General features: G+C 36.4%; 1 protein-coding gene across 1 annotated transcript; it reads left to right on the top strand.

Annotated features, from left to right (window-relative positions):
• The first annotated feature begins 6,873 nt into the window (after positions 1-6,873).
• On the top strand, positions 6,874-14,699 carry LOC144448665 (C-signal-like). The gene is made up of 5 exons (XM_078138944.1): positions 6,874-7,017; positions 7,957-8,008; positions 8,966-9,156; positions 14,073-14,222; positions 14,475-14,699. The coding sequence occupies exons 1-5, from the start codon at positions 6,874-6,876 to the stop codon at positions 14,697-14,699; spliced, it is 762 nt and encodes a 253-aa protein (XP_077995070.1).
• The last annotated feature ends 293 nt before the right edge of the window (positions 14,700-14,992 follow it).

Genomic DNA, 14,992 nt, shown 5'->3' with positions numbered 1-14,992 from the left:
TACATATATTTGTATGATATAATTTTGATGGGTTTTCACAGTAATTTCACTTGTCCCAAGGACTAGTATGATCTTTCAACTACTAGTCCTATGAGATGTGGCATTAGTCCATGTCTTTGGGACAACTAATTTTTAACCCATGAGATATATATATCAAATAAAATTATACACAGGAGCCATTATAGTGTGTCATGCTATTGTGACCATCAGATCAGATGACACACACACACAAACCCCCCTCCCCCCTCTCTCTCTCTCTATCTCTCTCTCTCTCTCTCTCTCTCTCTCTCTCTCTCTCTCTCTCTCTCTCTCTCTCTCTCCATACACACACACTTTCTAAACAATATGGTCTCATTAATTCAGACATCAATCAACTCACTTTATTTCTAATCAAGTTCATACATTTCATCATTGAAGTTAATTTAATCTTTTCAAAATCAAGTTCATTTAATTGCATTACCCATCTCTGGATTAACTGGTCATAAACTTAATTTTTTTTTAAATGCCTTTCGAAGTACTGACACCCCAAACGTCAATAGAGAGAAAGGCATACTGACACCCCAAAAGTCAATATTAAATGAAATATACACATCTGACTATTAATTAACCTATTTAAAAAATACACTATTTACTGCTCAATATACTGTTTACTGTTGCCACTTTAATCCAGTGACGATGTACATATGCTCAATGTCTTGTTCACACCACTCAGAATGCTAAAGAATTGTAATTTCTACATAAATGGATTTCTGTAAAAGACTAATACCCACCTTCTGGCTTACTTTTGGGCATTCTCTCAGTTCCCCTTTATTACTGCCAATATATATTTTTACCTTAGCCTGCATGTCTCTGTTCCCCTCTTTGCACTAGTCACATGACCCAATTTGGCCAATGACACCCAGTACACTTTAATCCATATACAATATAGATAAGCAGCTGGAGACTGTGGGGAGGAGGGCGGTAACGCCCATTGTAGGTGTGAGGAAAGAGAAGGGAGGACAGGAATTAGGGATTCCACCATTTGTATACAGGGACGCCAGAGTGCCAATAAGACGTAAAAGCTTAGTGCAAAGAGCTGTAAAAAGAAATGTTTGAATCCAGACACTAAACAACACAAGAAGCAAATGGAACGACTTAGCCGTGATCCTGGGATATTCAGTGAAGTAAAGGTTCCAAAAAAGCTTGCGAGAACTTGTGGAATCTGGCACAAGGGGATAAATAAATTGTAGATCTTGGGTAGTGAGATACAGGTCAAACTACCAAAGTGTACTGGGTGTCATTGGCCAAATTGGGTCATGTGACTAGTGGAAAGTGGGGGACAGGGACATGCAGGCTAAGATAAAAAATCTAAATTGGTAGTAATAAAGGGGAACTGAGAGAACACCCAAGAGTAAGCAAAAGGGTAGGCATCTGTCTATACAGAAAGAAGGCTGGTGAATGGTGGAGTTGTCTTTTAAATACATGTATGTAAGATTGGGAATTGGTTTTCTCATGCTACTAGGACAGATGTGTGTTGGACTGCTGAAATTGGAAGTTCATTGTAACAATCTGATTAAAATATGATGTGTACATTGTATACAATTGTATGGCCTGATTTGACATTTATTTCATAAGCGTTAATTTTTTCTGATGTATTTGCTGTCTGGATTTGATCACCAAACACACTTCTGATCCTGTGACATAAGAAATCCCATTCTCCATGTCTGAAGTCTCTCCAATTGCAACTAATCAGAGATCAACGTTTCATCACAAAAAAATATTCATGCAAAGCACAACTAACATTGTGGCTAATTTGTACAAAATCAACACTCGCTTCAACACACTAACCTCTCAAAAGTCAACAGTGAATAACAATAATATACACTGACTAGATTCAAACCTTGTACGAATCAATACACTGAAATAGTTTATTTTCTTGATTGTGCAATTTATATTGCATTATAAATCACAAGGGGAAAAATATTTCACTAATCGTAAATTAAAAGATCTTGTCTGAAAAAAATTAAATTTCATGTACACCAACCGAGACTCACATATAGTTTCGGCTACACGTTCAACGTGTACGCGAACGCGCAACTCACTCACGTTCACGTTCGCGTATCAGCTGTGACCTAATTTTGCTTCGGCTAGCCGTTTACGTATATCGATACAGATTACATGGTTAGCCTAAATATTACATTAATGTTTTGGTTATATGACATAAATAGCGCAATGACAATAACCGTATGGCTTGACATTATGACAAGACAAATAATTAAGCAGATATATTTACGTGAATAATCTCATATGTTCACAATAAAATCACCCTGTAGTATCTTGAAGATTGCAGCGACAGTCATCATCGTACATCGTGATTTCTGTGCAAAATCAGTTACGTGAAGGCAGCCACAGATTCAAGGCTGCATTTTAAATATTTTATCAAGGAAAACAAAATTACTGAGGTGTATTATGTTGTGAAGGGTCAACCTTGCTAAAAGCATCAACATTTTTGATAATATTAGTGATTATTTTACAAAAAAATTTAAAAGAAATTTCACGTTGTTTACTTACGTGTAAACAGCCGTCGCCACGTTCAAAACGCCCGCGAAACTTGTCAGTACGCAGAGAAGTGGGTCAAAATTGCGACGTAGTGGCACAAAATCTCTTACGTCACACGTGCGCGTACACGTTGAACGTGTAGCCGAAACACGGCACCTGTGTACTGGCGGCCGTCAACAAGTCAATTTTTGCGAAACTATTTACATGTACCCTTCCGCCTGAGTAACTATATCTAGCCCTCTCTTTGGGGCTGCTAGATTCATCAACTAAAATAAACCATTATTAAGTAGTAGACATCACAAAATACTAATTTTTGTTATTTATTTTTGGAAATTCAAAATGTTTCACCATTAAGAACTAATTTTAAAATGCAGAAAATTAAACAAAATATGCCATTTAACAGCCTGATTCTGGACTACAATCTCATATCTTATTTCTACAGCTAACTACTGTAAGAACTTTCACCTCAACTGGTTCAATCTGCATGTTTTACCAAAGTGAAAACATAGCGGCACCAAATTGACTAAATTGTGGCCCTAAATTCCATATCATTGATAGGATCATCATGTCATAAACCCCCTTACCCCTTTTGAAGTTAATTCCTGCTTCCCCCAGGGAACATGCTAGCACACACAAACTCTGCTACAGCTCATTTGATATAGCTAATAGTGCTGCAGCAGCGCCCACATTTTTTACGTAAAGCACAACCGGAAAAATACCAGCATAATATATATATATCAAACTCTTCAGTAGAGTCTCAGGAATATGGAAATCCATGATGACAGAGCCAAAAATGATTACAAATTAAGTTAGAGTACAATATGTAACATAGTGTAGAAAGACTCAAACCAACATTTGTTGGGATAAAATCAAAATACTATGTGTTGTGTTTGCAGATCATATTAATCATATTGCAGATCATACTCCGATGTCATTCCAACTTACATGTATCTTGAATCTTTCATCAGGATCAAATGAAATGTCGATAATAACGATAATATAGATGTATTTAGCTAACTATATAGGGAAGGGACAAAATGACGTTTGTTTCTGTGATCGTGTAAACTCACAAAAAGTAAAACATGAACCTCCAACATCCTCCATTTGTAAAATTTAATGTGACCCTCCCCTTTTCTCATTTTGTACAACATTACCCTCCCCACGACAACTGCATGTACCTATTTAACTGTTTAAACTATAACTGTATATAATTAATAGTATATTTATTTAACTGAATTAAACGTTAATTTTTCCATTACATGTATACATACGAATTGATTGATTTTGACTGCATTGCGCAATATTAGATGGCGGCGATCACACTGAACAAAAAAAATGTCACAATAAACAAATTACTGAAAAGACTTTAAAAGAAGGGCAAGGCGTCTTCATTGTCAACCATAAATACACCTTTTATTAAACACAGAATCAACACAACAGATTACACAAAGCAATCCCAGAGATATTACTGCGAAAGACATAACATAAAACAACAACAACAACAACAACAACAACAACAACAACAACAACAACAACAGTAGGGAGGCAAACCAGAAAAGAAATTGTAAGACAGAAACAAATCCTTCTCGATATGTCAGTGATAACGCACAAAAATTTGAACAAATTTGATTGAGCTTGTATTGACAACAACACTCAGCTCACACACACTAGGACAAACATCGCTAACACCATGGTCTGAACTAGAAATAAAAGCAGACAGTCCGGGACTGTTTCCGTAGAGCCTAATAACAGCAAACGAAACAAACAGGATTTTTTTAAAAAAGAAACACTACTTCCAGCAAGAAAGAGAATAAGGTACATTTGTACAACCAAAATAGTTAGCAATAAGAGTTATGCTTGCGCTATCGGTCGCCGGTAGCCCGGAGACCCGGTCAAATGCCGGATGCAAATTTAGTGTCGCTACTATCTATTGCCCTTAGTAACAGGGGCTGTTAAATATACTCCATCATACTTTGACATGCGTCGTGGTTGACTATGCCGTTCCGACGGTTGCTTACGGTTATTCACCGGGGGGGGGGGGGGTTAACTCCATGGGTAACATTAGGGGAGGCACTGAAATCCAAACTGTTGTGATACCAATTTTATGAGAAAAAAATACCCTATCCGCTACTTAATTAGTTCAAGTACAGTCGAACTGTTTTAGCGTGTTTTACTCTGTAACACCACGTCAACGCTTACAGCTGGTATATGCCACTTACAACCGGCATGGCATGAGCGACGAGAGTTCGGGAATTTTGAAGGTAGATACACCAGGTTCCATTGTTTACTCAGTGCATAGTTTCTGTAACGTCAGTTTTGATTCACCCGACACTTTCTCATACCAACACCTCATGAAAAGTGTACCCTTTCTGATACCAACCAACACAAAAATTCAACCGTTTTGCGCGGACCCTCCCCGTATTACCATCAATGCCCCCCCCCCCCCAGGAGATTGATTACGCCATAGAACTTGTACTTGTTTAGGTAATTGCGGGGATTTCACACGATTTCGTATTTAAAAAAACTGTATTTATATGTCATGCGATACACAGCCTGTCAACGTTTGCGGGCAATTTTTTTTGGAACTATGTCATCCATTAGCCTTATGAAACGAAAAGACTCGGAGATGATCAAAAGCACATGACCCTAACTTCGTGATTTACACTTGGACCTCGCGAGACGCAATCCCCTCGTGACGGCGCGTTTCGCCATTTCGCTTCCCTTCAATGTTTGTGTAATGATAGAACCGGTTAGGCAACATCAAGAGGACAATCCGTCGTATAACTTGTGACGTCGGGTTATACTTCCATGCTTTAACAAAGATCGTTAAAGGTTAACACTTGGGTTTAGATAAAGGAGGCAAAATCCGTAGGTTTACTCTTTGATTAAGGTATGTAGGTCAAATCCGTAACTTTACACACGGGCTCATAAAAGGTGGTATTTTCCGTAACTTTACAGGCGGATGAACATTGGTATGACTGAAACGTATTGATAAGATGGGCTTTTTTAGTATATTTTTCATGATATTTCGATATTTCATGACGAATGCTGCGTAAATTTTATGTTGTAAAGTTTATTAAGCAGTTAGAAGTCATGGATTGAAAAGGGTAGGTTTCAGACAGTATGAAAAAATGGAGCCATCGAGGTAGGTAAGCCATGTATGTATGTATGTATGTATGTATGTATGTATGTATGTAGTTTCTTTTTAACATTGACCAGTCATTTCCCTTCATTACTTTCAGAAAACTAATTGAAGTTGCTAACATGAACAACGATTTCAACAATAAATACTTTGCCAAGCCTGATAGAGTGTTCGTCATCACAGAGGGAAGATTTGCGTTTATTGGCGAAACTGTGAGAGAAATGATATAGAACTTTCGACACTATATGATTGATGACGTAATGGAATGGTTGGCTATACCAGCTCAACTATGTTTAGTTTCAACTTTACACTCTTACATTGTGTCTTGCACATGCAAATTTTGTACAGTAATCACCAGGTTTTATATCCGATTACTACAGTAAAACAACGTTTCTGAATTCAATCAATCTCTGAATTCAATCAATCAATCAATCAATCAATCAATCAATCAATCAATCAATCAATCAATCAATCAATCAATCAATCAATCAATCAATCGGCTACCTTATAATTACGTAAAGATGCCTTTATTGACTCTGTATAACATGTATATCAAGAACAAAATAAATGTGAATAAAATGATAAATTGTCAGCTATCAGCTATCAACAGTAGTCTAATTTCATTGCTTGAACAATAGAAAACGAATAATAATTGGCCGCTAGGGTTATGAAAATCAATCTTCGCTGTATGTATGTATGTATGTATGTATGTATGTATGTATGTATGTATGTATGTATGGATACGTGCCTATCTGCCTGCGTAGAGGAGGATATCTCTCTCTCTCTCTCTCTCTCTCTCTCTCTCTCTCTCTCTCTCTCTCTCTCTCTCTCTCTCTGCATGCGTGTGTGTGCACGTCTTTGTCTGCTGCCTGCCTGCCTGTCTGTCTGTCTGTCTGTCTGTCTTGAGGTCATTGATTGAAGTCAACCTAGTCACAGTAAAACGTTAACAAACCTTCATGCTGCATTTAAAATAGTAACACCTTTACATACGTAATGTCTGTAATTTTAGTTGCTTTTACGATAAACAGACAAGTCAACGACATTTCTTTTATCAATGTTAAATTTTCTCATGAAATGTTTGTCAGTTTGATGAGAAATTGATAAAAAAAATTCTAAAAAGCGCAATTTGACCTGACTGCCTGACCTGTGACCCTTTTGACATGATACGATTTGTGTGTTGAAGTCAAATCATCATGGCGTCTACTTTCAAAGTAAAATGTGTCGTAATAACAGGAACTGACAGAGGTATTGGACTAGAAATGGTCAAACAGTTCACAAAATTACCAAATCCACCGGACTCCGTTTTCGCCTGTGCTCTATCAGATGACACGACTTCAGTAGGTAAATGTATTATGTATTTCTGTGTGATTGCAAAGGTCGAAATCAGCAAACATACGTCAGACTGTTTTGGTGCAGGTTAATATCGACACGGCAGGCAAGGCTAATGAAACCATCAACCATCATCTGTAGAACATAACAACATCCTAAAAATACGTCCGGGGACCTTTCCGAAGGTCATAGAAAGGTGAAGGTCGACACTAGGCACGCTTGCGCAGACATTATAGTCTAGCTGATCGACCCTCCGGCAATTCTGCTAAATCTAAAAAAATCGACCACACGTTGCATAACGCAGTAGACGCTGCCTAGGACAGCTGCGCTTCAACAGAGGCTCTATATATCTTCATTCAACTTTTGTTTGCAAATTTCCGATGGCAGATCCGAGGTCTTCATGCATCACTAGCGATGGCGACAATGTACGAATAGTCCACTTAAAACAACATCGCAGATTATCATTTCGAGAGTTGCATAAAACACTACATGAGCCATTATAGCATATAATTTTATTAATTCACATCTCCTCAGTATCAAACTATTTGGGTTTTATAACACTGTCAATGTATGACCTTCCGAGTGGATGGGTGATGTTAATTTGCTAATAGACTATTGCATGTTTTGACGGCGTATGAAGTTATTAATACTTTGCACAAACATGAATATAACACGCATGTGTATAATCGATCCTTGTATATATACATATAAAATATATTGCGTGTATGTATGTGTGTGTGTGTGTGTGTGTGTGTGTGTGTGTGTGTGTGCGCGCGCGCGCGCGCGTGCGTGCGTGTGTATATGCCTTATCATCCATCTCAATCTACATCTTCTTTCCCGCCATTAATTTTGTTCGGCTACCCATAATAGCTTGTCTCTATTTTTACTCTTACAATGTTAACTGTCTATATGTCTTTCTCTACCTCTGCGCCCCCCCCCCCCCTCAGGAACTAAGAAAGTTGGCCGAAGACAATAAAAGCGTAACAGTGATAAAAATGGGTAAGTGAAAGTTTATCTACAGTTTGCAATTATGACTTTTGTAAGCTCTCTGTATATATAGCTAGGTCTGTGACTCTTCTGCATTCGATTCTCTATCCGCGTGTATGATGATAGCCTATGATCATGAATACTCGTTATTATTGCTACATCCCCAAAGACGTTAATGAGAATGCACGTTAACTAATTAATTTTGTATCTTACAAACGCACGTAACTGAGGCACTAGTTCTTCCATACAGTCATGCCGAATGCATTTTCAGGGTTATCATACAGCATTTAGAAAATCGTAATATTCAATACTTACATATTGCCTGGCTATGAGGGCGCTGGATGGCGTCTACGTTGTCCTCATAAGGCCAGGCAGTACGTACTTTATAATACATCACATACGTCACATGTATTACTCCAGTGCAACACTAATAGTGCCCTTGGGAAAAGAGACAACAAAGTATTATCTCTGCATGTGAATTGGTCACTATTGGTCATACCACGTGACACGATCTGAACCAATCACTGAAGTCTGTATAAAAACGATCTTATAAATACTTTATTTTATCATTGAACGAATACAATTCTCAATATCACTGTATTCTATAGTGTGATTTTCGATCCGAGTAATAGCAAATATTACTTTAAACCAACATGTGATTATGTAGTAGACACAGTGCTACAGTATTGACAAAGTTAATAGAAATCACAGTGTCTGTTTATTATACCCGGCTATGGGAAGGGGTATTTCTCAGAGAAATGCTGGGGTTAGCATATAAACATATCACCATTATATCGCAATCACCACACCACTCCACAACTCCCACATAGTTATTTTGTTTTATTCCAATGACCATCCGAATTGGACGGGGGGCTCTTTTTTCTTTCTTTCTTGAACAGCAATGAGAGGAGGGCGTTTTAAAACTGATTACTCGGTTTATTGTTTTTTCTCACAATTGAATCCCTACAGACGTTACAAATGTCAATGATATAGATGAAGCCGCCAAGTATGTTGAACAACAAGTTGGAGAAAATGGAGTTAATCTACTCGTCAACAATGCTGGAATTATGATATTGGATGACAAACTTAAAGATGTCGACTCAGAATCAATGATGCAACAATTCAGAGTCAATGCCATTGGTCCAGCCATGGTTACCAAGGTACGTCATGCATTTTGAGATAGTTGTATGACCAATGGGAAATTTAAGTTACAAGTCAGAAATCATAAATAATAATGTCATGTGAAGGCATTTGGTATATTTAAATGGTGGGATAGTTTTGAGCATATGTGCTATCGGTTCCCTGACCAATTCACATAGTCTAATCAGAATTTTGAATTGAGTGCTTGTGCATCTTACTTTGTCGCCTAATCTCTTAAATGTGTCCCTCTTAGATATGGTATACGTGTATATGATGTATACGTACATGTCAGATTGCTAAAATACTTGTATGTGATGTATACGCACATGACAGATTGCTGAAATACGTGTATGTGATGTATACGTACATGTCAGATTGCTGAAATATGTGTATGTGATGTATACGTACATGTCAGATTGCTGAAATATGTGTATGTGATGTATACGCACATGACAGATTGCTGAAATATGTGTATGTGATGTATACGTACATGTCAGATTGCTGAAATATGTGTATGTGATGTATACGCACATGACAGATTGCTGAAATATGTGTATGTGATGTATACATACATGTCAGATTGCTGAAATACTTGTATGTGATTTATACGTACATGTCAGATTGCTGAAATACGTGTATGTGATGTATATACGTACATGTCAGATTGCTGAAATACGTGTATGTGACATATACGTACATGACAGATTGCTGAAATACGTGTAAGTGATGTATATGTACATGACAGATTGCTGAAATATGTGTATGTGATGTATATACGTACGTATATGACAGATTGCTGAAATATGTGTATGTGATGTATATGTACATGACAGATTGCTGAAATATGTGTATGTGATGTATACATGTACGTATATGACAGATTGCTGAAATATGTGTATGTGATGTATACGTACATGTCAGATTGCTGAAATATGTGTAAGTGATGTATATGTACATGACAGATTGCTGAAATACTTGTATGTGATGTATATGTACATGTCAGATTACTGAAATATGTGTATGTGATGTATATACGTACATGTCAGATTGCTGAAATACGTGTATGTGATGTATATACGTACATGTCAGATTGCTGAAACACGTGTATGTGACATATACGTACATGACAGATTGCTGAAATACGTGTATGTGATGTATATGTACATGACAGATTGCTGAAATATGTGTATGTGATGTATATACGTACATGTCAGATTGCTGAAATACGTGTATGTGATGTATACGTATATGACAGATTGCTGAAATATGTGTATGTGATTTATACGTACATGACAGATTGCTGAAATACGTGTATGTGATGTATAAGTACATGACAGATTGCTGAAATATGTGTATGTGATGTATATACGTACATGTCAGATTGCTGAAATATGTGTATGTGATTTATACGTATATGACAGATTGCTGAAATATGTGTATGTGATTTATACGTACATGACAGATTGCTGAAATACGTGTATGTGATGTATATGTACATGACAGATTGGTGAAATATGTGTATGTGGTGTATATACGTACATGACAGATTGTTGAAATACTTGTATGTGATTTATACGTACATGTCAGATTGCTGAAATACTTGTATGTGATGTATATGTACATGACAGATTGTTGAAATACGTGTATGTGATGTATACGTACATGACAGATTGCTGAAATACTTGTATGTGATGTATACGTACATGACAGATTGCTGAAATACATGTATGTGATGTATACGTACATGACAGATTGCTGAAATACGTGTATGTGATGTATACGTACATGTCAGATTGCTGAAATACGTGTATGCGATGTATACGTACATGACAGATTGCTGAAATACTTGTATGTGATGTATACGTACATGACAGATTGCTGAAATACATGTATGTGATGTATACGTACATGACAGATTGCTGAAATACGTGTATGTGATGTATACGTACATGTCAGATTGCTGAAATACGTGTATGTGATGTATACGTACATGTCAGATTGCTGAAATATGTGTATGTGATGTATACGTACATGTCAGATTGCTGAAATATGTGTATGTGATGTATACGCACATGACAGATTGCTGAAATATGTGTATGTGATGTATACGTACATGTCAGATTGCTGAAATATGTGTATGTGATGTATACGCACATGACAGATTGCTGAAATATGTGTATGTGATGTATACGTACATGACAGATTGCTGAAATATGTGTATGTGATGTATATACGTACATGTCAGATTGCTGAAATACGTGTATGTGATGTATATACATACATGTCAGATTGCTGAAACACGTGTATATGACATATACGTACATGACAGATTGCTGAAATACGTGTAAGTGATGTATATGTACATGACAGATTGCTGAAATATGTGTATGTGATGTATATACGTACATGACAGATTGCTGAAATATGTGTATGTGATGTATATACGTACATGTCAGATTGCTGAAATATGTGTATGTGATTTATACGTATATGACAGATTGCTGAAATATGTGTATGTGATTTATACGTACATGACAGATTGCTGAAATACGTGTATGTGATGTATATGTACATGACAGATTGCTGAAATATGTGTATGTGGTGTATATACGTACATGACAGATTGTTGAAATACTTGTATGTGATTTATACGTACATGTCAGATTGCTGAAATACTTGTATGTGATGTATATGTACATGACAGATTGTTGAAATACGTGTATGTGATGTATACGTACATGACAGATTGCTGAAATACTTGTATGTGATGTATACGTACATGACAGATTGCTGAAATACATGTATGTGATGTATACGTACATGACAGATTGCTGAAATACGTGTATGTGATGTATACGTACATGTCAGATTGCTGAAATACGTGTATGCGATGTATACGTACATGACAGATTGCTGAAATACTTGTATGTGATGTATACGTACATGACAGATTGCTGAAATACATGTATGTGATGTATACGTACATGACAGATTGCTGAAATACGTGTATGTGATGTATACGTACATGTCAGATTGCTGAAATACGTGTATGTGATGTATACGTACATGTCAGATTGCTGAAATATGTGTATGTGATGTATACGCACATGACAGATTGCTGAAATATGTGTATGTGATGTATACGTACATGTCAGATTGCTGAAATATGTGTATGTGATGTATACGCACATGACAGATTGCTGAAATATGTGTATGTGATGTATACGTACATGACAGATTGCTGAAATATGTGTATGTGATGTATATACGTACATGTCAGATTGCTGAAATACGTGTATGTGATGTATATACATACATGTCAGATTGCTGAAACACGTGTATATGACATATACGTACATGACAGATTGCTGAAATACGTGTAAGTGATGTATATGTACATGACAGATTGCTGAAATATGTGTATGTGATGTATATACGTACATGTCAGATTGCTGAAATACGTGTATGTGATGTATACGTATATGACAGATTGCTGAAATATGTGTATGTGATTTATACGTACATGACAGATTGCTGAAATACATGTATGTGATGTATACGTATATGACAGATTGCTGAAATATGTGTATGTGATGTATACGTATATGACAGATTGCTGAAATACGTGTATGTGATGTATACGTATATGACAGATTGCTGAAATATGTGTATGTGATTTATACGTATATGACAGATTGCTGAAATACGTGTATGTGATGTATATGTACATGACAGATTGCTGAAATATGTGTATGTGATGTATATACGTACATGTCAGATTGCTGAAATATGTGTAAGTGATGTATATGTACATGACAGATTGCTGAAATATGTGTATGTGATGTATACGTACATGACAGATAGCTGAAATACTTGTATGTGATGTATACGTACATGTCAGATTGCTGAAATACTTGTATGTGATGTATATGTACATGACAGATTGCTGAAATACGTGTATGTGATGTATACGTATATGACAGATTGCTGAAATACTTGTATGTGATGTATACGTATAGGACAGATTGCTGAAATACTTGTATGTGATGTATACGTACATGACAGATTGCTGAAATACATGTATGTGATGTATACGTATATGACAGATTGCTGAAATACGTGTATGTGATGTATACGTACATGTCAGATTGCTGAAATACTTGTATGTGATGTATACGTACATGACATATTGCTGAAATACCTGTATGTGATGTATACGTACATGACAGATTGCTGAAATACGTGTATGTGATGTATACGTACATGACAGATTGCTGAAATACGTGTATGTGATGTATACGTATATAACAGATTGCTGAAATATGTGTATGTGATGTATACGTACATGACAGATTGCTGAAATACTTGTATGTGATGTATACGTACATGTCAGATTGCTGAAATACTTGTATGTGATGTATACGTACATGTCAGATTGCTGAAATACGTGTATGTGATGTATACGTACATGTCAGATTGCTGAAATATGTGTATGTGATGTATATGTACATGTCAGATTGCTGAAATATGTGTATGTGATGTATACGTACATGTCAGATTGCTGAAATACTTGTATGTGATGTATATGTACATGTCAGATTGCTGAAATACTTGTATGTCACATGCAAATAGTTATATCAAATATGAATTAAGTTTAGGTGTCGGCCATTTTTAATTGGCCAGCTAGATAGGGTGATGTTGTGGTTGTGGGGTCATTTTGGTGAACTTCACTTGAAGTGGGGTATTACTGTGTAGACAGATCTCTACCTGTAATTTTTTATCACAAGTACTACAACCACTTATTTTGATATTCTCAAATGACGTCTGAGCAATGACTCTTTGTTTAAAAATTTGCATTGAATGACTATTCTCATTACTTTTATTTTATTATTGTGTAAAATCGTCGTCACTTTTAAACTTGTTATTCATATATCAGAGGTTCCTACCACTGCTGAGAAGAGCGAGTAATTTTGTCCAAGGTGAACAACTGTGTGCGTCTCGTGCGTCAGTGTTCAACATATCCAGCAAGATGGCGTCCTTAGCAGACAACAGGAGTGGTAGTGATTATGGGTACAGGTGCTCGAAGGCAAGTGTTATATTTTATTTTTCTTCATGTACTAAGAGAAAATGTTTGCTTTTCTGACAGTAATAAAACAACATCGACTTCTGAATGTAAACTTCCCACACTTAATATTTTTTTACACGTACTTATATGGTAGGTCAAAGTGCACCACCTGAAGGCGCTGGAATGTTAGTGTTTCGATTTAGCTGTCTCATTTGAGTATATGTTGGTCATTGAGGAGCGGCTAATACTCGCATTTTCTATTGTATCGAGCAGATGGCTTTAAATATGGTAACGAAGAATCTTAGCCTGGAACTTTCACCTGATTGCATCCTTTGTGTGCTCTTACATCCCGGTTGGGTGAAGACAGATATGGGAACAGCTGGTGCTTTTCACTCTGTAGAGGAGTCAGTTGAAGGTTTAATCGATGTCATGGCAACGAGATCAAATGAACACAATGGTTTATTCTACGACTTTAAAGGCATATTAATTCCGTGGTAGTTTAATTGAGACAGAATTTCGGAATGTAAGTGTCGAAATTCAAAGGTTTCCCCACTGCAGTTGAATAACATTAATAAGTTTTATTTTGATGACTTTACTGGAAGAATAATGAAGTATAAGCTTAGATGTGTGTTGAGTTTGTAACTTTATACTTGTCCAAAATCAGTTTACTATCATGTGATACACTTTTTTTCTAATGTTTACATCAACAGCAATACCAGAAACATCTTTCTTATCAAACGATAAACTATAAACACCAATGTTTGCAACTATACTTTAAAGACAAGTTATTT

The sequence above is a fragment of the Glandiceps talaboti genome, chromosome 17 (assembly GCF_964340395.1).
Source record: "Glandiceps talaboti chromosome 17, keGlaTala1.1, whole genome shotgun sequence".
Taxonomy (NCBI): Eukaryota; Metazoa; Hemichordata; class Enteropneusta; family Spengelidae; genus Glandiceps; species Glandiceps talaboti.
The sequence above is the reverse complement of the archived record's forward strand: the minus strand, read 5'-3'. Positions and strand labels throughout refer to the sequence as shown.